This window comes from Scyliorhinus torazame, chromosome 9, assembly GCF_047496885.1.
Source record: "Scyliorhinus torazame isolate Kashiwa2021f chromosome 9, sScyTor2.1, whole genome shotgun sequence".
Classification (NCBI taxonomy): domain Eukaryota; kingdom Metazoa; phylum Chordata; class Chondrichthyes; order Carcharhiniformes; family Scyliorhinidae; genus Scyliorhinus; species Scyliorhinus torazame.
In genome coordinates, this window is record NC_092715.1 from 55767956 (window position 1) to 55792478 (window position 24523).

Consider the following 24523-nt stretch of genomic DNA (forward strand, 5'->3'; position numbering starts at 1 on the left):
CAATTGCCAGCGCGAACAACAACGGCGACAGCGGATACCCCTGTCTCGTTCCCCTGTGCAGTCCAAAACTCCATGAACTCATCTCATTTGTATGTACACTTGCTACATACAACAGACAGACCCACGCCACAAACTTCGGGCCAAATCAAAACCTTTTTAAAAAATAAATTTAGAGTACCCAGTTATTTTATTTTCCAATTAAGGGGCAATATTGTGTGGCCAATCCACCTAACCTGCACATATTTGGGTTGTGGAGATGAAACCCATACAGACATGTGGAGAATGCAAACTTCACATGGACAGTTGGGGCAGCATGGTAGCATTGTGGATAGCACAATTGCTTCACAGCTCCAGGGTCCCAGGTTCGATTCCGGCTTGGGTCACTGTCTGTGCGGAGTCTGCACATCCTCCCTGTGTGTGCGTGGGTTTCCTCCGAGTGCTCTGGTTTCCTCCCACAGTCCAAAGATGTGCAGATTAGGTGGATTGGCCATGATAAATTGCCCTTAGTGTCCAAAATTGCCCTTAGTGTTGGGTGGGGTTACTGGGTTATGGGGATAGGGTGGAGGTGTGGACCTTGGGTAGGGTACTCTTTCCAAGAGCCGGTGCAGACTCGATGGGCTGAATGGCCTCCTTCAGCACTGTAAATTCTATGAAATCTATGAAACCCGGGTCCTCAGCGCCATAGGCAGCATTGCGAACCACTGTGCCGCCCAAGGGCCAAACCCAAACCTACCCAAGATCTCAAATAAATACTTCCACCCCACCAGATCAAAAGCCTTCTGTGCATCCAGAGAGACAATAATCTCCGGCACCTGCCCCACCAACGGAGTCATAACCAATCTGATGTTATTAGAGAGCTGCCTACCCTTTACAAAACCTGTTTGATTCTCGATCATCCCGGCACACATCCCTTCATCCTCCCCGCCACTAACAGCCAGCACTTTCACGTCTTATGTTCAACAACGAAACAATCCCCACTCCCTTTTTTTAATGTATTTTTTTTACAAGCATGTATCAAAACAGGTTACAACATACAAACACCCCGGGAGACATACTTCCCAGCAAAAGACCAGCTCCTCAAACACGATAGCAAACATCCTCCACCTTTTCTCAAACCCCTCTGCAGAGCCCTTTAACTCACGTTTTATCTTCTCCAACCGCAGGAAGTCGTACAGGTCACCCAACCAAGCTGCTACCCCTGATGGCGTTGCCGACCATCACTCCAGTAAAGTTCGCCGCCATGCAATCAGAGCGACGAAGGCCACAACATCGGCCTTCTTCCTCTCCATGAGCTCCGGCTTCTCTGAAACCCCAAATATCAGCACCAAAGGGCCCGGGTCCACCTCCTCTGCCACTATCCTGGCTATGACTGCAAACACTCCCGCCCAGAATCTTCCCAATTTTCGCAACCCCAAAACATGTGGGCATGATTTGCTGGCCCCCGTCCACACCTCTCACACTCATCTGCTACCCCTGAAAGAAGCCACTGATTCTCGCCCGAGTCATATACACCCTGGTGCACCACCTTAAACTGTATCAAGCTCATCCTTGCACAGGAGGAGGACCCGTTTACCCTACGCAGTGCCTCACTCCATACTCCCCAATTGATTTCCCCTCCAACTCCCCTTCCCATTTCTCCTTGATCTTCACCACCCGCTCGCCTCCCTGACCCACCAGCCACTTGTAGAAAGCCACAATTCTTCCCTCTCCTTCCATATCCGGAAGCAGCAGTCACTCCTGCAGGGTGTATCCCGGGACCTAAGGAACCACCTCCAGATCTTTCAAGCAAAGTTCCTAACCTGCAGATACCTGAACTCTCACCCCCTCGGCAACTCTACCCTCTCCCTTAGCTCCTACAGACTGGTGAACCCTTCCTCCAAATACAGATCCCTCACCTAGGCCAGCCCCACTTTCCTCCACCTCCTGTATACACTAGCCATCCCCCCGGCTCAAACCCATGATTCTTGCATGTCGTTAACACCGACATCCCTTCCACCCTAAAATGCTTCCTCATCTGATTCCATATCTTCACCATGAGCTCCCTGAATACCTACTTGGAGCCATTAAAACGCTGCTGTCACTATAGCCCTCAAACTAGACCCCTTACAAGATTTCTTCCACATCTGGAAGCAGCAGTCGCTCCTGCAGGGTGTATCCCAGGAACCAAGGGAACCCCCTCCAGATCTTTCGCGCAAAGTTCCTAACCTACAGATACCTGAACTCACTACCCTCGGCAGCTCTACGTTCTCCCTTAGCTCCTCCAGACTGGCGAACCCTTCCTCCAAATACATCCCACCATCGCCGCACCTCATCCACATTCGCCGTCCAATAATAATGAAGCAGGTTCGGCAACGCCAATCCCCCTGCCGCCTCTGCCGGGTCCTCCCGACCCTCAGCACCTTCCCCGCCCATGCAAAGTCCAAAATGATCGTGTCCAATTTATGAAAAAAAGCCTTTGGCATAAATATCGGGGGGGGGGCTCTGAAAAATAAACACGAATATTCAATTTCACCACTTGGACCCTCCCCGCCAACGTCAACTGCAGTGTATCCCACCTCTTACGATCCTCCCTGGGCTTCCTCCACCAGCTTCGTTAAGTTCCACTTATGGAGCCCCTAAACCATTCCCTCGCTACCGTAAATGGCATCCCTCCTAAGTTTGCCCGCGTCCCTGCTCATTCACCGGGAAAATCTCGCTTTTCCCTACATTCAGTTTGTACCCTGAGAACCCTCAAATCCTCCCCAGCAAGCCCATAATCCGTCCCATATTCTCCAGCGGATCCAAAACATACAGCAACAGGGCATCGGCATAGAGCAACACCCGATGCTCCCTCTGTCCCCCTCATAATCCCCTGCCACTCCACCGACCCCGAGAGCCAGCGTCAACGGCTCTATGGCCAGCGCAAATGGTACCCCTGCCTCGTACCCCTGTGTAAGTCAAAGCTCCGCGAACTCATAATATTCGTACTCACATTGCCTTTGGTGCCACATACAGCAACCGCACCCATGCCACAAATCTCAGCCCAAACTCAAACCTTCCCAAAACCTCGAACAAGTACCGCCACTCCACCAGATTAAATGCCTTCTCCGCGTCCATGGACACCACCACCAGAGCGCATGACGGATTCATCACTACATTCAACAGCCGTGTTAAATTACTCGTGAGCTGCCTGCCTTCATGAAGCCTGTTTGATCTTCTGCGACCACCCCCGGGACAAAAGTGTCCATCCTCCCCACCAATAACTTTCACATCCGAGTTCAATAGTGATATGGGACTATACGGCCCACAATCCACGGGGTCCTTCCCCCTTTTCGGGATTAGTATGATTACTGCCTGTCATCGTTTCTGACTGCTCCTTCTCTAGCGCTTCATTAAATGCCCCCAACAGATGTGGTGCCAGGTCCATCGCAAATTCCTTCTAAAATTCCGCTGGGTACCCATCCGGCCCTGGGGCCTTCCCCGACTTCATACACCTAATACTATCCAGCACTTCCCTCAGACCCAGGGGCTCCTCCAACGAATGCCTCTTTACTTCCTCTACCTGGAGAAATTCCAGCTCGTCCAGAAACCACCCCATGTCCACCTTCTCTCCCCCAGGGTCCGCCTTGTACAGTCCTGGGAGTATTCCCTAAATGCCTCGTTTATCTTCCACGGCTCCGACACCACATCTCCAGCCCCAGTCCATATCTGCAATATTTCCCTGGATGCGACCTGCCTCCGCAGCTGGTGTGCCAGCATGCAGCTTGCCTTCTCCCCACACTCCTATTGCACCCCTCTTGTCCTACACAGTTGCCCAAACACCCTCCCCGTTGTCAACCTGTCAAACTGCCAACCCACACTCCCAACAGGTCCTTCGCCTTCTTCGGGATCAACGTTGTCAATGCCTGCGTCGGTGACTCTGGCAGCTCCCCCTTCTCCAACACCTCATTAAACATCCCCAACACATGCGATGCTAACTCTGCCACGACCGTCTTCTAAAACTCTGCCGGAAAGTCGTCCAGACCTGGAGCCCTCCCGACTTCATTTCCCTAATGCTGTCAATCACCTCTCAGTCCCAGCGGCTCATCCAATGCCTGCCTCCTCTCTTCCTCCAACCTTGGAAACTCCAACCAATCTAAAAATCGTCCCATATCCCCTTCTTCCCCATCCGGTTCAGCCCTGTACAGCTTCTCAAATATCCCCTGAACACTTCATGTATACTCCCTGGCTCTGACACTACCTTCTGTGTTCGCACCCATAGAATTTTCCTGGACGCAGCCTGCCTCTGCTGCTCGTGGACTAGCATAAGGCTCGCGTTCTCTCCGTATTCTTGTTGCACCCCCCTCACTCTCTGTAGCTTCCCCACTGTCGTTCCCATCATCAACTTATCGAACTGCCCCTGCAAGCTCTTCCTCTCTGCCAACTACTCCTTAGTGGCAGCCCCCGAATATCTCCTATCCACCTCGACTATCTCGTCCAGCAACCGTCCATGCTCCTCCCTCCTCTATGCACCTTGAACAAGATAATCTCCCTTTGGACCACCCCCTTTGATGTTTCCCAGAACGTGGCCGCCGACACGCAACCTCCCCGTTCTGATTCAGCTCCACGCAATCCCCAATCACTGACCTCACCTTTTCACAAAAACCCTTATCTGCCAAAAGACCAGAATCCACCCTCCATCCCAGCCTCTGCACCTGCCTCGAGGTAAGCCTCACCTTCAGCCAAAACGACATGTGATCCTAAATCACGATTCCCGCATACTCCACCCCCACCAACACCGCCTGACTCACCACTAAGACAGCAATTCCCAAATGCACCTTATACACGTGTGAGGAGTATTCCCCCCCCCCCCCCCCCCCCCCGGTTCTTAAACCTCCACAGATCAACTGTTCCCATATGTTCCATAAACCCTCCCAACTCTTTCACCATCCTCAATCTTTCAATTGACTTGGAGCTCAACCTGTCCACCTTCGGTTCCATCACACAATTAAAGTCTCCACCCATAATCAGTTGGTGCTTTTCCATGTCTGGGCTTGTTCCAAGTAAACCCTTCACAAACCCCACATCATCCCAATTCGGCGCATATAAGTTGATGGGCACCACCCCTTCTGCACCCCACTCACTTCCCCCCCGGGTCCCACACTTCCTTGGCCCCCACAAATCCAGTCCTTTTGTTCAACAAAATGGCCACCCCCGCGACTTGGAGTCAAACCTCGAGTGAAATACTTGTCCCACCCAGCCCTTCCTCAACCTAAACTGATCGTTGAACTGGATGTACGTCTCCTGTAAAAAGATCACCTTCGCCTTCAAACTCCTTACGTGTGCAAAAGTCCGAGACCTCTTAATTGGCCCGTTTAAACCATGGACGGTCCACGTCACAATTCGTGCTGAAGACTTACGCCTCCAGTTGCCTCTACTTCCGCCATCATCTCCTCTGGCTCACCTCCTCTAATAACACCCTAAACCGTGCCCATCCAAGATGGTCGGCCTGGCCACCTTTCGCGACCTCCTCCCCCACCTCACCTCCTTTCGCCAGCATTACCTGCCAGCTTGGCTGCTTTGCTCGAAGGCCTCCCCAGCACATCCTCCATTTCTCCCCCACCAGCCCCTCCATAGCCTGTGCAAACTGCCCCCATACCCACATGAATGCCCCTCAGTCAGCAACCCCGCCCACAGGCCCCATCATACACACCCCTTACCAGAAAAGAAAAAGACCCACCCAAGATCACAAATTGCCCCCTCCAAAAATAAAACACCACAAAAAGGGGGGAGGGGGGGAATCCAACACGCCTCTTCGCCAGCTCCGCATCAATTTCCTGGTATATTCAGACGTGATTCCCCTTCCATTCACAGTTTCGCTTCGCCCTGGCCCACCGCAGGATATTCTCCTTTTTGCACAAACTTGCACAACTGCACAATTACCGCTTGCGACGGCTCCCCCACCCTTGGCTTCTGCCTTAGAGACATGTTGGCCCTGTCCACCTCTGGGGCCTTGTCCAGCAACCTCTCCTCCACCAGCCTGGCCAGCACCTCAACACATATTTTGTGGCGCTTGTTCCTTCCACACCCTCTGGCAGACCCACAATCGCAGGGCCTGGACCTTTTCTCCTGCTCTTCAACCGTCACTCTCAGCGACTTGAATAGGTCCCCCAGGATCCGTACCTCCGCCTCCAGGGACACGATGCAGTCGCTCTGGACGGACACCACCTTCTCCACCTCGCGTATCGTCGCCCCTTGTGCCTCGAGGCACTTCTCTACACGGTCCATCAATGGCCTTTGACCAGTCACCATGCATCTCCTTCCTTTGCTGGTGAAATATCTTCTTTGATAAAGGCCATCAGCTGCTCCATCCGGGACTTTCCCACTGACGGCGATCCTTCCATCTCCGACATTCGTGCAATTGTTGCTGTGCCACAGGTCTCCTCCAATTCCGTAGCCAGGTCTTTAACTGTTTTTTGCCGAGACTGGTAGCCAGTAGACATGCCAAACAATGTATTCACCATCTCTGTAGCTACTTCTTTTAGGATCCTAGGATGCAAGCCATCAGGGCCTGGGGACGTTTCTGCCTTGAGCCCACATTAGTTTGTCTAATACGACTTCTCTAGTCATGATATGGAGATGCCGGCATTGGCATTGAAACTTCACAAAATACTTAATTTTATAGTTTTGAATGAGCTACAATTCCCTCCATCAAAACATTGAAAATACAAATGCCATTGTCTTCAGTCCCTATTGCATATTTGCCATCAATTACATCCCTCTCTTAGATGACTGTAAATACCAGCTGTGGCGTCTTATTCAACCTGAACCAAGTTTCAGACCCCATATTGTCTGTATCACAAAGCTGCCTACTTCGACTTCCGGGTGCGGCTATGCAGAGCTAGGTCGCATATTCGGTAGCCCCTGCTTGGAACGGACTTTTGGGCTCTTTTACAGGACCCCCACGGCATTTGTTTGACATTTCTCGGTGTGGCGAGAAGACGGCAACATTCCCCTGACAGTATCCCCCAGGAATGTTATGTCTTCTGGCAACCAGACCCGGCAGAAACAGTAAAAGACTTGGCTGCAACAGGATAAACAGGGCCTCTTCCAGCATGCAGGCGGGGGAAGGGCAAGCTTAAAGCTGCAAACTGACCTGAGGGCCTTTATCAAGGTGAATTCTAACAGCAGAGGGAACAACTGTGAAAAGATCTCACCAAGGCCACTGAAGAAGCGGGGACGAGGCTTCCGGTGGCAGCCATGGAGGAGTAGGTCGCGCAGTCGGCAGCTCCCGTCTGGAATGGACTCTTAGTCCTTTTTCAGGAGTTTCCACAGACATTTTGGGGCAGATTGGTGAAGCGAACACTGCCAAAAGGATTCCCTCTCGAGACTTCCGGTTGCGGCTATGCGGAGCTATGTCGCACATTCAGCGGCTCTCGCAAAAACTGACTTTTGGGCTCTTTTCAGGGCCCCCAAGGGCACTTTTTCGACGTTTCCCGGTGTGGGAAGGAGTTAATAATAGCTCCCCGTCAGTATATGGCTTTAACTAGGAGCGGGGTGACAAAAAAGGTGGTGGTGGACCAGAAGAAGGGAGGGAAGAAGGACAAAATGGCGGCGGGCGGAGACCAGGCAACGTGGAGGCAGTGGGCGGAGGAGCAACAGGAGGGTATCCAGCGCTGCCTCAGAGAGTTTAAAACGGACCTGCTAGAGCCGATGAAGGCTTCTATTGATAAGCTGCTGGAGACACAAACGGCCCAGGGGGTGGCGATCCGAGAGGCTCAACAAAAGATCTCTGACAATGAGGACGAGATCTTAGTCCTGGCGGTAAAGGTGGAGGCGCACGAGGCGCTCCACAAGAAATGGCGGCACCATTATTTTGAGTCTCCGGAGGAGGCGTGGGCCTTTGTTCAGGCCGAGAAGCTGGACACAGACTGAGGGTCGGGATGGGCGATTGGGGACTGCGGTGGATATGTTATGCCTATTTTTGGTTTGGTGGGGGGGGGGGGGGGGGGCCTTTGCATTGTTTTGGGTTTCTTTTTCTCTGTGTTTTTCTCTTTCGGGTTGGGGAGGGTGGATGGGGCGGGTTGGGCACTGTTTTGGTTGGTGGCGAGGCCTGGTAGGTGGAGAGCGCGGGATTTTTTCCCACGCCGAAGACTGGGGGGAGGGCGGGACCGGGGCGGGGAAGCGAGGATTGTTTCCCGCGCTCAGAACAGAGGGAGAGAGCCTGTGAATGGGGAGCGGGAGAGGAGGGTGTGCCACACAATGGGAGGACTCGAAGGGGAGGTGGGAGTGGCCGGGGTAAGCAGGAGTCAGCTGACTTGCGGAAGTGCAACGGGGGGCGGGGGGGGGGGGAATCGAGTTGCTGCTGCTAAGATCAAGGAGGAGCTGGAGCGAGTGGGGTGGGTCGAGACGGGGGTATGCCGCTCTGGGGAACGGGCCGGGTGTGGGGTGCGGGCGCGTGGCTGGCCGAGGAGGGGTCATGGCTAGTCGGCGGGGGAGGGGGGCGGGTAGCCCCCTGATCCGGCTGATAACCTGGAATGTAAGGAGACTGAATGGGCCGGTTAAGCGGGCCCGCGTGTTCGTGCACCTGAAGGGGCTCAAGGCGGATGTGGTTATGCTCCAGGAGACACACCTGAAGGTGGCAGACCAAGTAAGACTGAGGAAAGGGTGGGTAGGTCAGGTGTTTCACTCGGGGCTAGATGCCAAAAATCGAGGGGTGGCGATCTTGGTGGGAAAGAAGGTGTTATTTGAGGCGTCGAGCATTGTGGCAGATAATGGCGGTAGGTACATAATGGTAAGTGGTAAGTTGCAGGGAGAGAGGGTGGTACTGGTCAATGTGTATGCTCCGAACTGGGACGATGCGGGTTTTATGCGGCGTATGTTGGGTCGGATCCCAGACTTGGAAGTGGGGGGCCTGATAATGGGGGGAGACTTTAACACGGTGTTGGATCCTGCACTGGATCGCTCCAGGTCTAGGACGGGTAGGAAGCCGGCGGCGGTTAGAGGGGATTTATGGACCAAATGGGAGGGGTGGACCCTTGGAGATTTGCAAGGCTGAGGGCGAGGGAATTTTCATTCTTCTCACATGTCCATAAGGCTTATTCTCGAATCGACTTTTTCATTTTGAGTAGGGCGTTGATAGCGAGAGTAGATGATACCAAGTATTCGGCAATAGCCATTTCGGACCACGCCCCGCATTGGGTGGACTTGGAGATGGGGGAGGAGAGGGACCAGCGCCGCTGTGGCGCTTGGAGGTGGGGCTGTTGGCGGACGAGGAGGTGAGCGAGCGGTTCCGAGGAAGTATAGAGAGGTACTTGGAGACCAACGACAACGGGGAGGTCCGAGTGAGGATGGTATGGGAGGCACTGAAGGCGGTGGTGAGGGGAGAGCTGATCTCCATCAGGGCCCACAAGGAGCGGAGGGAGCAGGGGGAGAGGGAGAGGCTGGTGGGGGAGATGGTGAGGGTAGACAGGAGGTATGCGGAAGAACCTGAGGAAGGATTGTTGAGGAAGAGGTGCAGCCTCCAGGCCGAATTCGACCTGGTGACCACCAGGAAGGAGGAGGTGCAGTGGAGGAAGGCCCAGGGGGCGGTCTACGAGTATGGGGAAAAGGCAAGCCGGATGCTGGCGCATCAGCTTCGGAAGCGGAGCGCAGCTAGGGAGATCGGGGGAGTTAAGGACAGGGGAGGGAGCGTGGTGCGGAGTGGGGTTGGCATCAATGGGGTCTTCAGGGACTTCTACGAGGAATTGTACCGATCCGAGCCCCCATGGGAGGAGGGAGGGATGGGCCGTTTCCTGGGCCAATTGAGGTTTCCAAAGGTGGAAGAGGAACTGGTGGCGGGACTGTGGGCCCCGATTGGGCTGGAGGAGCTGATCAAAGGGATAGGAAGCATGCAGGCGGGGAAGGCACCGGGGCTAGACGGTTTCCCGGTCGAGTTCTATAAAAAATATATGGACCTGTTGGGCCCGCTGTTAGTTAGGACCTTTAATGAGGCAAGGGAGGGGGAGGCTTTACCCCCGACGATGTCCCGGGCACTGATCTCCTTGATCCTGAAGCGGGACAAGGATCCCCTGTAATGTGGGTCTTACAGACCGATTTCCTTGCTAAATGTAGATGCCAAGGTGCTGGCGAAGGTCTTAGCCACGAGGATTGAGGATTGTGTGCCGCAGATCATCCATGAAGACCAGACGGGGTTTGTGAAGGGGAGACAGTTGAACTCGAATGTGCGGAGGCTTTTGAACGTTATCATGATGCCGGTGAGGGAGGGGGAGGCGGAGATAGTGGTGGCGATGGACGCTGAGAAAGCATTCGATAGGGTAGAGTGGGGGTACCTGTGGGAGGTGCTGAAGAGGTTTGGGTTTGGGGAGGGGTTTGTCAGGTGGGTTAGGCTGTTGTATGAGGTCCCGATGGCGAGTGTGGCCACAAATAGGAGGAGGTCCGAGTACTTTCGGTTGCACCGAGGGACCAGACAGGGGTGTCCCCTGTCCCCCCTGCTCTTCGCACTGGCGATTGAACCCCTGGCTATGGCACTGAGAGAGTCGAGGAACTGGAGGGGGTTGGTGCGGGGTGGGGAGGAGCATAGGGTGTCGCTTTATGCGGACGACCTGCTGCTGTATGTGGCGGACCCGGTGGGAGGAATGCCAGAGGTAATGAGGATCCTTGGGGAATTCGGGGACTTTTCGGGGTACAAGCTCAATATGGGGAAGAACGAACTGTTCGTAGTTCAGCTAGGGGACCAGGAGAGGGGGATTGGCGAGCTCCCGCTAAAAAGGGCGGAGAGGAGCTTCAGATATTTGGGGGCCCAGGCGGCCAGGAGCTGGGGGGCCCTGCATAGGCTTAACTTTACAAGGCTGGTGGAGCAAATGGAGGAGGAGTTCAAGAGGTGGGACGCGTTGCCGCTGTCCCTGGCGGGTAGGGTGCAGTCAATCAAAATGACGGTGCTCCCAAGGTTTTTGTTCCTGTTCCAGTGCCTCCCCGTGTTTATCCCGAAGGCTTTTTTCAGGCGGGTTAACAGGAGTATAATGGGGTTTGTGTGGGCGCGAGGGACTCCGAGGATGAGAAGGGTGTTCCTGGAGCGGAGTAGAGATAGGGGGGGGGGGCTGGCGCTGCCCAACCTCTGTGGGTACTACTGGGCCGCCAATGCGACAATGGTGCGCAAGTGGGTGATGGAGGGGGAGGGGGCTGCATGGAAGAGGCTGGAGACGACGTCCTGTGTGGGTACGAGTCTGGGGGCGCTGGCAGCGGCGCCGCTGCCGCTCCCTCCAAGGAGGTATACCACGAGCCCGGTGGTGGTGGCGGCCCTCAAAATTTGGGGGCAGTGGAGGCGGCATGGGGGGAAGTTAGGGCCTTGGCGTGGACCCCATTACGGGGGAAACCACCGGTTCGCCCTAGGTAGAACAGGTGGAGGGTTTTCGGGGTGGCACAGGGCAGGGATACGTAAGTTGGGGGATCTGTTTGTGGACGGGAAGTTTGCGAGCTTAGGTGAGCTGGAGGAGAAGTACGGGCTCCCCTCGGGGAACACCTTCAGGTACTTACAGGTAAGGGCGTTTGCCAGACGGCAGGTGGTGGAATTCTCACGGCTACTGCCACACACAGTACAGGACAGGGTGCTCTCGGGGGGGGGGGGGGAGATCTCGGAAACTTACCAGGTGATGCAGGAGGAGGAGGCCTCGGTGGTGGAGTTGAAAGGTAAGTGGGAGGAGGAGTTGGGAGAGGAGATCGAAGAGGGGACGTGGGCAGATGCCCTAGGGTGGGTGAACTCTTCCTCTTTGTGCGCGAGGCTCAGCCTCACACAGTTTAAGGTGCTGCACAGGGCACACATGACCGGGACAAGGATGAGCAGGTTCTTTGGGTGTGAGGACAGGTGTGTTAGGTGCTCAGAGAGCCCAGCAAATCACACCCATATGTTCTGGGCATGCCCAGCGCTGGAGGAATTTTGGAAGGGCGTAGCGAGGACGGTTTCGGGGGTGGTCGGATCCAGGGTCAAATCGGGCTGGGGGCTCGCAATATTTGGGGTGGCAGAGGAACCGGGAGTGCAGGAGGCGAAAGAGGCCGGAATTCTGGCCTTTGCGTCCCTGGTAGCCCGGCGAAGGATTCTCCTTCAGTGGAAAGATACGAGGCCCCCAAGCGTGAAATCCTGGATCAGCGATATGGCAGGGTTCATTAAATTGGAGAGGGTGAAATTTGCCTTGAGAGGGTCGGTACAAGGGTTCTTTAGGCGGTGGCAACTGTTCTTCGACTTTCTGGCAGAACGATAGACATTGGTCAATGGCAGCAGCAGCTCGGGTGGTGGGGGGGGGGGGGGTTTACTTTATTTTTGTTTATGTTATTTACACTGGAAGTGTCTGAGGGGGTGTATACACCTGTTGCCTTAAGTCGGGGTGTTAATGTGAATTTATTATTTAGGTATGGGGGGGGGAGGGGTTTGGGGGGGTTGCTTTTTTAGATTGTGTTTTGTACTTAACCCTGTTGGGTTCTTTTTTCTTTCTCATTTTGTTATTGATATTTTATGAAAACCTTTAATAAAAATTTTATTAAAAAAAAAAAAGCTGCCTACTTCCAGCTGTTTAACATTAGCCCATTTGCTGCTAAAAGCTTCATTCATGTAGTTGCCATCTCGAGACTATAGTATTCTATTACTCTCCTCGCAGGCCACCCCCCTCCACCCCTTCTTATATTTTAGCTTATCCAAAATTCTGCAATCTGTATCCTATCCTGCACCAAGTCTTGCACATCCATCATCCCTCTCCTCCCTAATCCAAATTGGCACCCAGTCAGGCAATACTGCAAATTTAAAATTCTCATTCTTTTGTTCAAAACCCTTGTAGCTTCACTCCTCTCTAACTCTATAACCTCTTCCATTCTACAACATTCCCAGGTTCTCCATTCCTCTGACTTCAGTCTCCTGTGCATTCCTTCTTTTATCCCCATCATTGGTTGTCATAGTTTCAGTTGCCAGGATCCCAAACTCTGGAATTTTCCTCATTTAAGATCCTCTAAATCCCACTCCTCTGTTAAATGTGTTATACAAACACAAATTGTTATTATTTAAAATATGACAGCCAGTTAACACAGGAAGATATCAAAAGCAGAACTGGCTTAATGACCAGTTATGCTGTTTTTGGTGGTGGCTAAGAAAGGAATATTTCTTTGGATATTGCTATTGCATTGTTAATGGATAGATGTCTCATCTGATGGACTACCCTTCTATAAGTGCAACACTCCCTCAAAGCTCTGGAATTTCAGACTAATTTATGCACTCGCTTCTGGAGGTCAGGCGTGAACACTCCTCCTCCTGGCCCAGGTGATGCTGTCACTCAGGTGACAGTGTGGTTTATTTATTGTCATTCAATGTCATTTTCTATCAGCTGTTGTGAACATGGTGTGAAATTATGGTTCATTTTATTTACAGAGAAAAACATCCAAAGAAAAGCAGAAGTTTATCAAGAAAAAGATCCAAGTCACCAAGGAAGAAGTCCAGGTCTCCGAGGAAGAAGTCCAGGTCTCCGAGGAAGAAGTCCAGGTCTCCGAGGAAGAAGTCCAGGTCTCCGAGGAAGAAGTCCAGGTCTCCGAGGAAGAAGTCTAGGTCTCCGAGGAAGAAGTCCAGGTCTCCGAGGAAGAAGTCCAGGTCTCCGAGGAAGATGTCCAAGTCTCCGAGGAAGATGTCCAAGTCTCCGAGGAAGATGTCCAAGTCTCCGAGGAAGATGTCCAAGTCGCCAAGGAAGATGTCCAAGTCTCCAAGGAAGAAGTCTAGGTCTCCGAGGAAGAGGTCCAGGTCGCCGAGGAAGAGGTCCAGGTCGCCAAGGAAGAGGTCCAAATCTCCGAGGAGGCGGTCCAGGTCACCGAGGAGGCGGTCCAGGTCGCCGAGGAGAAGGTCCCGGTCGCCCAGGCGCGTATCCAGGTCGCCGAGGAGGAGGTCCAGGTCGCTGAGGAGGAGGTCCAGGTCGCTGAGGAGGAGGTCCAGGTCACCGAGGAGGAGGTCCAGGTCGCTCAGGCGCGTGTCCAGGTCACCCAGGCGCGTGTCCAGGGTCGCCCAGGCGGGTGTCCAGGTCGCCCAGGCGGGTGTCCAGGACGCCCAGGCGGGTGTCCAGGTCGCCCAGGCGGGTGTCCAGGTCGCCCAGGCGGGTGTCCAGGTCGCCCAGGCGAGTGTCCAGGTCGCCCAGGCGAGTGTCCAGGTCGCCCAGGCGAGTGTCCAGGTCGCCCAGAAGGAGATCCAGGTCACCAAGAAGGCGGCCAAGGACACCAAAAAGAAGGTTTTCCAGATCTCCATCTCCAAGAAGGTGACTTTATGCAAATTTCTATACATATCAAAATGAACAAAATTATTTGTTTCGGACCTAATATTTACATTTATGTACACTTTTTGATCATCAGTCAGCTTAAGTAAACTTCAGTTCTCAAGTTTTGAACTTTTCAGTTCTCAAGTTTTGAACTTTCATACCCCTGCCCTGCTTCCTGGACCTCTTTTTTAAAAAAAATAATTTTTATTAAAGGTTTTCATAAAATATCAATAACAAAATGAGAAAGAAAAAAGAACCCAACAGCGTGAAGTACAAAACACAATCTAAAAAAGCAACCCCTTAAACCCATCTACCCCCCGTACATAAATCATAAATTAACATTAACACCCCGACTTCACACAACAGGTGTCTACACCCCTTCAGACACTCCAGTGTAAATAACATAAACAAAAATAAAGTAAACCCCCCCCCCCCCCCCCCCCCCCCCCGAGCTGCTGCTGCCATTGACCAATGTCTATCGTTCTGCCAGAAAGTCTAAGAACAGTTGCCACCGCCTAAAGAACCCTTGTACCGACCCTCTCAAGGCGAATTTCACCCTCTCCAATTTAATGAACCCTGCCATATCGCTGATCCAGGATTCCACGCTTGGGGGCCTCGCATCTTTCCACTGAAGGAGAATCCTTCGCCGGGCTACCAGGGACGCAAAGGCCAGAATTCCAGCCTCTTTCGCCTCCTGCACTCCCGGCTCCTCTGCCACCCCAAATATTGCAAGCCCCCAGCCCGGTCTGACCTTGGATCCTACCACCCTCGACACCGTCCTCGCTACGCCCTTCAAAATTCCTCCAGCGCTGGGCATGCCCAGGACATATGGGTGTGATTTGCTGGGCTCCCTGAGCACCTAACACACCTGTCCTCACCCCCCAAGAACCGGCTCATCCTTGTCCCGGTCATGTGTGCCCTGTGCAGCACCTTAAACTGTATGAGGCTGAGCCTCGCGCACGAAGAGGAAGAGTTCACCCTCCCTAGGGCATCTGCCCAAGTCCCCTCTTCGATCTCCTCTCCCAACTCCTCCTCCCACTTACCTTTCAATTCCACCACCGAGGCCTCCTCCTCCTCCTGCATCACCTGGTAAGTTTCCGAGATCTCTCTTCCCGCCCCCCCCCCCCCCCGAGAGCACCCTGTCCTGTGCTGTGTGTGGCAGTAGCCGCAGGAATTCCACCACCTGCCGTCTGTCAAATGCCGTTACCTGTAAGTACCTGAAGGTGTTCCCCGGGAGGAGCCCGTACATCTCCTCCAGCTCACAAAGCTCGCGAACTTCCCGTCCACAAACAGGTCCCCAAACATTCGTATCCTGCCCTGTGCCACCCCGAAAACCCTCCACCTGTTCTTCCTGGGGCGAACCGGTGGTTCCCCCGTAATGGGGTCCACGCCGAGGCCCCAACTTCCCCCCTATGCCGACTCCACTGGCCCCCAAATTTTGAGGGCCGCCACCACCACCGGGCTCATGGTATACCTCCTTGGAGGGAGCGGCAGCAGCGCCATTGCCAGCGCCCCCAGATTTGTACCCACACAGGACGCCGTCTCCAGCCTCTTCCATGCAGCCCCCTCCCCCTCCATCACCTACTTGTGCACCATCGTCGCATTGGCGGCCCAGTAGTACCCACAGAGTTTGGCCAGCGCCAGCCCCCCTCTATCTCTACTCCGCTCCAGGAACACCCTTCTCACCCTCGCAGTCCCTCGCGGCCCACACATACCCCATTATACTCCTGTTAACCCACCTGAAAAAAGCCTTCGGGATAAACACGGGGAGGCACTGGAACAGGAACAAAAACCTTGGGAGCACTGTCATTTTGATTGACTGCACCCTACCCGCCAAGGACAGCGGCAACGCATCCCACCTCTTGAACTCCTCCTTCATTTGCTCCACCAGCCTTGTAAAGTTAAGCCTATGCAGGGCCCCCAAGCTCCTGGTCACCTGGACCCCCAAATATCTGAAGCTCCTCTCCGCCCTTTTTAGTGGGAGCTCGCCAATCCCCCTCTCCTGGACCCCTAGCTGAACTACGAACAGCTCGCTCTTCCCCATATTGAGCTTGTACCCCGAAAGGTCTCCGAATTCCCTAAGGATCCTCATTACCTCTGGCATTCCTCCCACTGGGTCCGCCACATACAGTAGCAGGTCGTCCGCATAAAGCGACACCCTATGCTCCTCCCCACCCCGCACCAATCCCCTCCAGTTCCTCGACTCTCTCAGTGCCATAGCCAGGGGTTCAATCGCCAGTGCGAAGAGCAGGGGGGACAGGGACACCCCTGCCTCGTCCCTCGGTGCAACCGAAAGTACTTGAGCTCCGCCTATTTGTGGCCACACTCGGCATCGGGACCTCATATAACAGCCTAACCCACCTGACAAACCCCTCCCCAAACCCGAACCTCTTCAGCACCTCCCACAGGTACACCCACTCTACACTATCGAAGGCTTTCTCAGCGTCCATCGCCACCACTATCTCCGCCTCCCCCTCCCTCGCTGGCATCATGATAACGTTCAAAAGCCTCCGCACATTCGCGTTCAACTGTCTCCCCTTCACAAACCCGTCTGGTCTTCATGGATGATCTGCGGCACACAATCCTCGTGGCTAAGACCTTCGCCAGCACCTTGGCATCTACATTTAGCAAGGAAATCGGTTTGTAAGACCCACATTGCAGGGGAACCTTGTCCCGCTTCAGGATCAAGGAGATCAGTGCCCGGGACATCGTCGGGGGTAAAGTCCCCCCCCCCCCCACCCTAGCCTCATTAAATGTCCGAACTAACAGTGGGCCCAACAGGTCCATATATTTTTCATAGAATTCAACCGGGAAACCATCCGGCCCCGGTGCCTTCCCCGCCTGCATGCTTCCTATCCCTTTGATCAGCTCCTCCAGCCCAATCGGGGCCCCCCGTCCCGCCACCAGTCCCTTTTCCACCTGATCCCTTTTCCACCTTTGGAAACCTCAGTTGGTCCAGGAAACGGCCCATCCCTCCCTCCTCCCGTGGGGGCTCGGATCGGTATAATTCCTCGGTAGAAGTCCCTGAAGACCCCATTGATGCCAACTCCACTCCGCACCACGCTCCCTCCCCTGTCCTTAACTCCCCGATCTCCCGAGCTGCGTCCCGCTTCCGAAGCTGATGCGCCAGCATCCGACTTGCCTTTTCCCCATACTCGTAGACCGCCCCCTGGGCCTTCCTCCACTGCACCTCCGCCTTCCTGGTGGTCACCAGGTCGAATTCGGCCTGGAGGCTGTGCCTCTTCCTCAACAATCCTTCCTCAGGCTCTTCCGCATACCTCCTGTCTACCCTCACCATCTCCCCCACCAGCCTCCTCCCCCCCCCCCCCCCCCCCCCCCCCCCCCCCTCCACTCCTGTGGGTCCTAATGGAGATCAGCTCTCACTTCACCACCGCCTTCAGTGCCTCCCATACCATCCCCACTTCGACCTCCCGTTGTCGTTGGTCTCCAAGTACCTCTCTATACTTCCTCGGACCCGCTCGCTCACCTCCTCGTCCGCCAACAGCCCCACCTCCAAGCGCCACAGCGGACGCTGGTCCCTCTCCCCCATCTCCAAGTCCACCCAATGCGGGGCGTGGTCCGAAATGGCTATTGCCGAATACTTGGTATCCTCTACTCTCGCTATCAGCGCCCTACTCAAAATGAAAAAGTCGATTCGAGACTAAGCCTTATGGACAGGAGAGAAATGAAAATTCCCTAGCCCCGGCCTTGCAAATCTCCAAGGGTCCACCCCTCCCATTTGGTCCATAAATCCCCTCTAACCGCCGCCGGCTTCCTACCCGTCCTAGACCTGGAGCGATCCAGTGCCGGATCCAACACCGTGTTTTTTTTAAATAATATGTTTATTCAAAGTTTTTCCAACAAAAATTTTCAACCAATTACACCCCCCCCCCCCCCCATAACAGAAAAGAAAAAGAAAAGGAACAGAACAAAACATAAACCAATCAATCCAACATAAGACAGAACTTGTACAATGGGTTCCTCCCGCACATATTAACTCTCCCATATGTTTATGGTTTTCCTTTTTCAAGTGCCCCTCGGGAAACCCCTTTCCCCGCCCACCCATATACCCCCCCCTCCCTCACTGGGTTGCTGCTGCTGCTGACCGACCTCATTCTAACGCTCCGCGAGATAGTCTAGGAACGGTTGCCACCGCCTCCGGAATCCCTGCACAGACCCTCTCAAGGCAAACTTTATCCTCTCCAGCTTGATGAACTCTGCCACGTCATTTATCCAGGCTTCCACACTGGGGGGCTTCGCGTCTTTCCATAATAGCAAGATCCTCCGCCGGGCTACCAGGGACGCAAAGGCCAGAATACCGGCCTCTTTCGCCTCCTGCACTCCCAGCTCGTCCGCCACCCCAAATAATGCCAGCCCCCAACTTGGTTTGACCTGGACTTTCACCACCTTGGACATAGTCCTTGCGAAACCCCTCCAGAACCCATCCAGTGCCGGGCACGACCAGAACATGTGGGCATGATTCGTCGGGCTTCCTGAGCACCTCCCGCATCCGTCCTCCACCCCAAAGAACCTACTCAGCCTCGCCCCTGTCATATACACTCTGTGAATAACCTCAACTGTATCAGGCTAAGCCTGGCACACGAGGAAGAGGAATTAACCCTACTCAGGGCATCAGCCCACAGACCCTCTTCAATCTCCACCCCCAACTCCTCCTTCCACTTGCCCTTCAGCTCCTCTACCGAAGCCGCCTCCTCTTCTTTCATTACCTGATATATCAACGGAACATAGAACATTACAGCGCAGTACAGGCCCTTCGGCCCTCGATGTTGCGCCGACCTGTGAAACCACTTTAAAGCCCATCTACACTATTCCCTTATTGTCCATATGTCTATCCAATGATCATTTGAATGTCTTTAGTGTTGGCGAGTCCACTACTGTTGCAGGCAGGGCATTCCACGCCCTTACTACTCTCTGAATAAAGAACCTATCTCTGACATCTGTCTTATATCTATCTCCCCTCAATTTAAAGCTATGTCCCCTCGTGCTAGACATCACCATCCAAGGAAAAAGGCTCTCACTGTCCACCCTATCCAATCCTCTGATCATCTTGTATGCCTCAATTAAGTCACCTCTTAACCTTCTTCTCTCTAACGAAAACAGCCTCAAGTCCCTCAGCCTTTCCTCATAAGATCTTCCCTCCATACCAGGCAGCATTCTGGTAAATCTCCTCTGCACCCTTTCCAATGCTTCCACATCCTTCCTATAATGCGGCGACCAGAATTGCACGCAATACTCCAAATGCGGCCGCACCAGAGTGTTGTATAGCTGCAACATGACCTCATGGCTCCTAAACTCAATCCCTCTACCAATAAAAGCTAACACACCGTACGCCTTCTTAACAGCCCTCTCAACCTGGGTGGCAACTTTCAGAGATCTATGTACATGGACACCGAGATCTCTCTGCTCATCCACACTGCCAAGAACCTTACCATTAGCCCAGTACTCTGTCTTCCTGTTATTCCTTCCAAAATGAATCACCTCACACTTTTCTGCATTAAACTCCATTTGCCACCTCTCAGCCCAGCGCTGCAGCTTATCTATGTCCCTCTGTAACTTGTAACATCCTTCCGCACTGTCCACAACTCCACCGACTTTAGTGCCATCTGCAAATTTACTCACCCATCCTTCTACGCCCTCCTCCAGGCCATTTATAAAAAAGTCAAAACAGCAGTTGCCCCAAAACAGATCCTTGTGGTACACCACTAGTAACTGGACTCCAGTCTGAACATTTCCCATCAACCACCACCCTTTGTCTTCTTCCAGCTAGCCAATTTCTGATCCAAACTGCTAAATCACCCTGAATCCCATGCCTCCGTATTTTCTGCAGTAGCCTACCATGGGGAACCTTATCAAACGCTTTACTGAAATCCATATGCACCACATCAACTGTTTTACCCTCATCCACCCTCAACCTTACCTTCTCCGACCCATATACCCGAAATCACCCTGTCCTGAATCCCCTGTGCCGGGAGAAACGGGAATTCCCTCACCTGCCGCCTCACAAATGCCCTCACTTGCATGTACCTGAACGCATTTCCCGGGGGTAACCTAAACTTCTCCTCCAGCGCCCCTAGGCTCGCAAACGTCCCATCTATAAACAGGTCCCCCATCCTTCTGATCCCTGCCCGATGCCAGCTCTGGAACCCCCCGTCCATTCTTCCTGGGACAAACCGATGGTTATCCCTGATCGGGGACCACACCGAGGCTCCCATCTCACCCCTGTGTCGTCTCCACTGCCCCCAGATCTTTAGCGTTGCCACCACCACCGGACTCGTGGTGTACCTTGTCGGCGAGAGCGGCAGCGGTGCCGTCACCAGCGCCCTCGGGCTCGTTCCTTTGCAGGACGCCATCTCCAACCTCTTCCATGCCGCCCCCTCTCCCTCTATTACCCACTTACGGATCATCGCCACATTGGCTGCCCAATAATAGCCACCCAGATTCGGTAGCGCCAGCCCTCTGTCCCTACTACGCTCCAGGAACCCCCTCCTTACCCTCGGGGTCTTGTTTGCCCACACAATACCCATGATGCTCCTACCCACCCGCTTAAAAAAGACCGTGGTAATCATAATAGGAACGCACTGGAACACAAAAAGAAACCTCGGGAGGACCATCATTTTAATCGACTGTACCCTGCCCGCTAGCGAGAGTGGCAACACATCCCATCGTTTGAAGTCCTCCTCCATCTGCTCCACCAGCCGCGTCAAATTAAGTTTGTGCAGGGCCCCCCAACTCCTAGCTACCTGGATCCCCAAGTACCGAAAGCTCCTTTCCGCCCTCCTCAACGGTAGGTAGTCTATCCCTCTTCCCTGGTCCCCTGGATGCACCACGAAGAGCTCACTTTTCCCTACATTGAGCTTATATCCCGAGAAGTCCCCAAACTCCCTTAGGATCTGCATGACCTCCACCATCCCCTCCACTGGATCTGCCACATACAGCAACAGGTCCGCATACAGCGACACCCGATGCTCCTCTCCCCCTCGGACCACCCCCCTCCATTTCCTGGACTCCCTTAATGCCATGGCCAAAGGCTCAATTGCTAATGCAAACAGCAGGGAGGACAGGGGGCACCCCTGCCTCGTCCCTCGATACAGCCGAAAATACTCCGACCTCCGCAGATTCGTAACCACACTCTCCACCGGGGCTCTATATAGGAGCTTGACCCAACTGATAAACCCCTCCCCAATCACTGTCCTCAATCCTCGTAGCCAGCAACTTAGCATCCACATTAAGGAGGGAAATCGGCCTATACGACCCACATTGCAGTGGGTCCTTGTCCCGCTTCAGGATCAGAGAGATCATCGCCCCGAACATTGTCGGGGGCAGGGTCCCCCCTCTCTTGCCTCATTGAAAGTCCTGACTAGCAACGGGGCTAACAGGTCTGCATACTGTTCAGAATGGAGTACAGTCACAAGTGGAGTACCACAAGGATCTGTTCTGGGGCCGTTGCTGTTTGTCATTTTTATCAATGACCTAGAGGAAGGCGCAGAAGGGTGGGTGAGTAAATTTGCAGACGATACTAAAGTCGGTGGTGTTGTCGATAGTGTGGAAGGATGTAGCAGGTTACAGAGGGATATAGATAAGCTGCAGAGCTGGGCTGAGAGGTGGCAAATGGAGTTTAATGTAGAGAAGTGTGAGGTGATTCACTTTGGAAGGAATAACAGGAATGCGGAATATTTGGCTAATGGTAAACTTCTTGAAAGTGTGGCTGAGCAGAGGGATCTAGGTGTCCATGTACATAGATCCCTGAAAGTTGCCACCCAGGTTGATAGGGTTGTGAAGAAGGCCTATGGAGTGTTGGCCTTTATTGGTAGAGGGATTGAGTTCCGGAGTCGGGAGGTCATGTTGCAGCTGTACAGAACTCTGGTCCGGCCGCATTTGGAGTATTGCGTACAGTTCTGGTCACCGCATTATAGGAAGGACGTGGAGGCTTTGGAGCGGGTGCAGAGGAGATTTACCAGGATGTTGCCTGGTATGGAGGGAAAATCTTATGAGGAAAGGCTGACGGACTTGAGGTTGTTTTCGTTGGAGAGAAGAAGGTTAAGAGGAGACTTAATAGAGGCATACAAAATGATCAGGGGGTTGGATAGGGTGGACAGTGAGAGCCTTCTCCCGCGGATGGATATGGCTGGCACGAGGGGACATAACTTTAAACTGAGGGGTAATAGATATAGGACAGAGGTCAGAGGTAGGTTCTTTACGCAAAGAGTAGTGAGGCCGTGGAATGCCCTACCTGCTACAGTAGTGAACTCGCCAACATTGAGGGCATTTCAAAGTTTATTGGATAAACATATGGATGATAATGGCATAGTGTAGGTTAGATGGCTTTTGTTTCGGTGCAACATCGTGGGCCGAAGGGCCTGTACTGCGCTGTATTGTTCTATGTTCTATGTTCTATCCGTCCTAGAATGTGGATTCCAGAACTGCACACAATACTCTAGCTGTGGCCTAGCCAATGTTTTGTACAGTTCCAGCAGAACCTCCCTGCTCTTAAACTCTGTGCCTCGGCTAATAAGGGCAAGGATACCATGTGCCTTCTTAACCACTGTATCCACCTGCCCTGCCCCCTGACGGGAATACATGGTCATTGGATAGACATATGGACGATAAGGGAATAGTGTAGATGGGCTTCAGAGTGGTTTCACAGGTCGGCGCAACATCGAGGGCCGAAGTGCCTGTACTGTGCTGTAATGTTCTATGTTCTATATACTTCCTGTAAAACTCAACCGGGAACCTATCTAGCCCCGGGGCCTTCCCCGCCTGCATGCTCCCCAGTCCTTTAATCAGCTCCTCCAACCCAATTGGCGCCCCCAAACCAGCCACCTCCTGCTCCTCCACCCTCGGGAACCTCAGTTGATCCAGAAATTATCGCATCCCCTCTTCCTCCGCTGAGGGAAGCTCCTCATAAAAGGTCTTAAATGCCTCATTTACTTTCACCGCACTCCGCACCGTAGTTCCCCTCCCATCCTTGACCCCACCTATCTCCCTCGCTGCCATCCTCTTACGGAGCTGGTGTGCCAGCATCCGGCTCGCCTTCTCCCCATACTCGTACGTCGCCCCCCGTGCTTTCCTCCACTGTGCCTCTGCCTTCGCTGTGGTCAACAGGTCGAATTCCGTCTGGTGACTTCGCCGCTCCCTAAGTAGTCCCTCTTCAGGGGCCTGTGCATATCTCCTGTTCACGCTTAGGATCTCCCCCACTAACCTCTCCCTTTCCCTGCCCTCTCTCTTCTCCCTGTGAGCCCTGATGGAGATTAACTCTCCCCTGACCACCGCCTTCAGCGCCTCCCATACTACCCCCACCTGCACCTCCCCGTTGTCGTTGGCCTCCAAATACCTTTCAGTGCACCCCCGTACCCTCCCGCACACCTCCTCATCCGCCAGTAATCCCACAGCGGGCGTTGGTCCCTCTCCTCTCCCAACTCCAGCTCCACCCAGTGCGGGGCGTGGTCTGAGATGGCTATGGCCGAGTACTCCGTTCCCTCCACTTTCGGGATCAGCGCCCTGCTCAAAACAAAAAAATCTATCCGGGAGTAGGCTTTGTGTACGTGGGAAAAAAAAGAAAATTCCCTGGCCAGGGGCCTAGCAAATCTCCACGGATCTACTCCCCCCCCCCCATCTGGTCCATAAACCCCCTAAGCACCTTGGCCGCAGCCGGCCTCTTCCCCGTCCTAGATCTGGAACGATCTAATGCTGTGTCCAACACCGTGTTGAAATCCCCCCCCCCCCCCCTCCCATTATCAAGCTTCCTACCTCCAGGTCCGGAATGCGCCCCAACATACGCTTCATAAATCCAGCATCGTCCCAGTTCGGGGCATATACGCTTACCAATACCACCCACTCCCCCTGCAGCCTACCGCTCACCATCACGTATCGACCTCCATTGTCCACTACAATATTCTTAGCCTCAAACGACACCCGCTTCCCCACCAGTATTGCCACCCCTCTGTTCTTCGCATCCAGCCCCGAATGGAATACCTGTCCTACACATCCCTTTCTTAACCTGACCTGGCCTGCCACCTTCAAATGTGTCTCCTGAAGCGTGACCACATCTGCCTTCAGTCCTTTTAGGTGCACGAACACTCGGGCCCTCTTAACCGGCCTATTCAGGCCCCTCACATTCCACGTTATCAGCCGGATTGGGGGGCTTCCCACCCCCTCCCCCCCTGCCGACTAGCCACCTCCTTTTCTAGGCCAGTCCCATGCCCGCGCTTCCCGCACCCTCCAGTCCCCCGGACGGGGGACCCCCGCCCCGACCACCTCTTCCGTTT

General features: G+C 53.8%; 1 protein-coding gene across 1 annotated transcript in view; it reads left to right on the plus strand.

The window, feature by feature from the left end:
* LOC140429213 (uncharacterized) overlaps positions 1-24523 on the plus strand; it is a 156706-nt gene that overhangs the window by 121850 nt on the left and 10333 nt on the right. Inside the window, exons 10-11 of the mRNA XM_072515933.1 lie at positions 13370-13942; positions 14091-14237. Of these exons, the coding sequence (XP_072372034.1) occupies positions 13370-13942; positions 14091-14237 (720 nt within the window). The remainder of the gene's footprint in view (positions 1-13369; positions 13943-14090; positions 14238-24523) is intronic.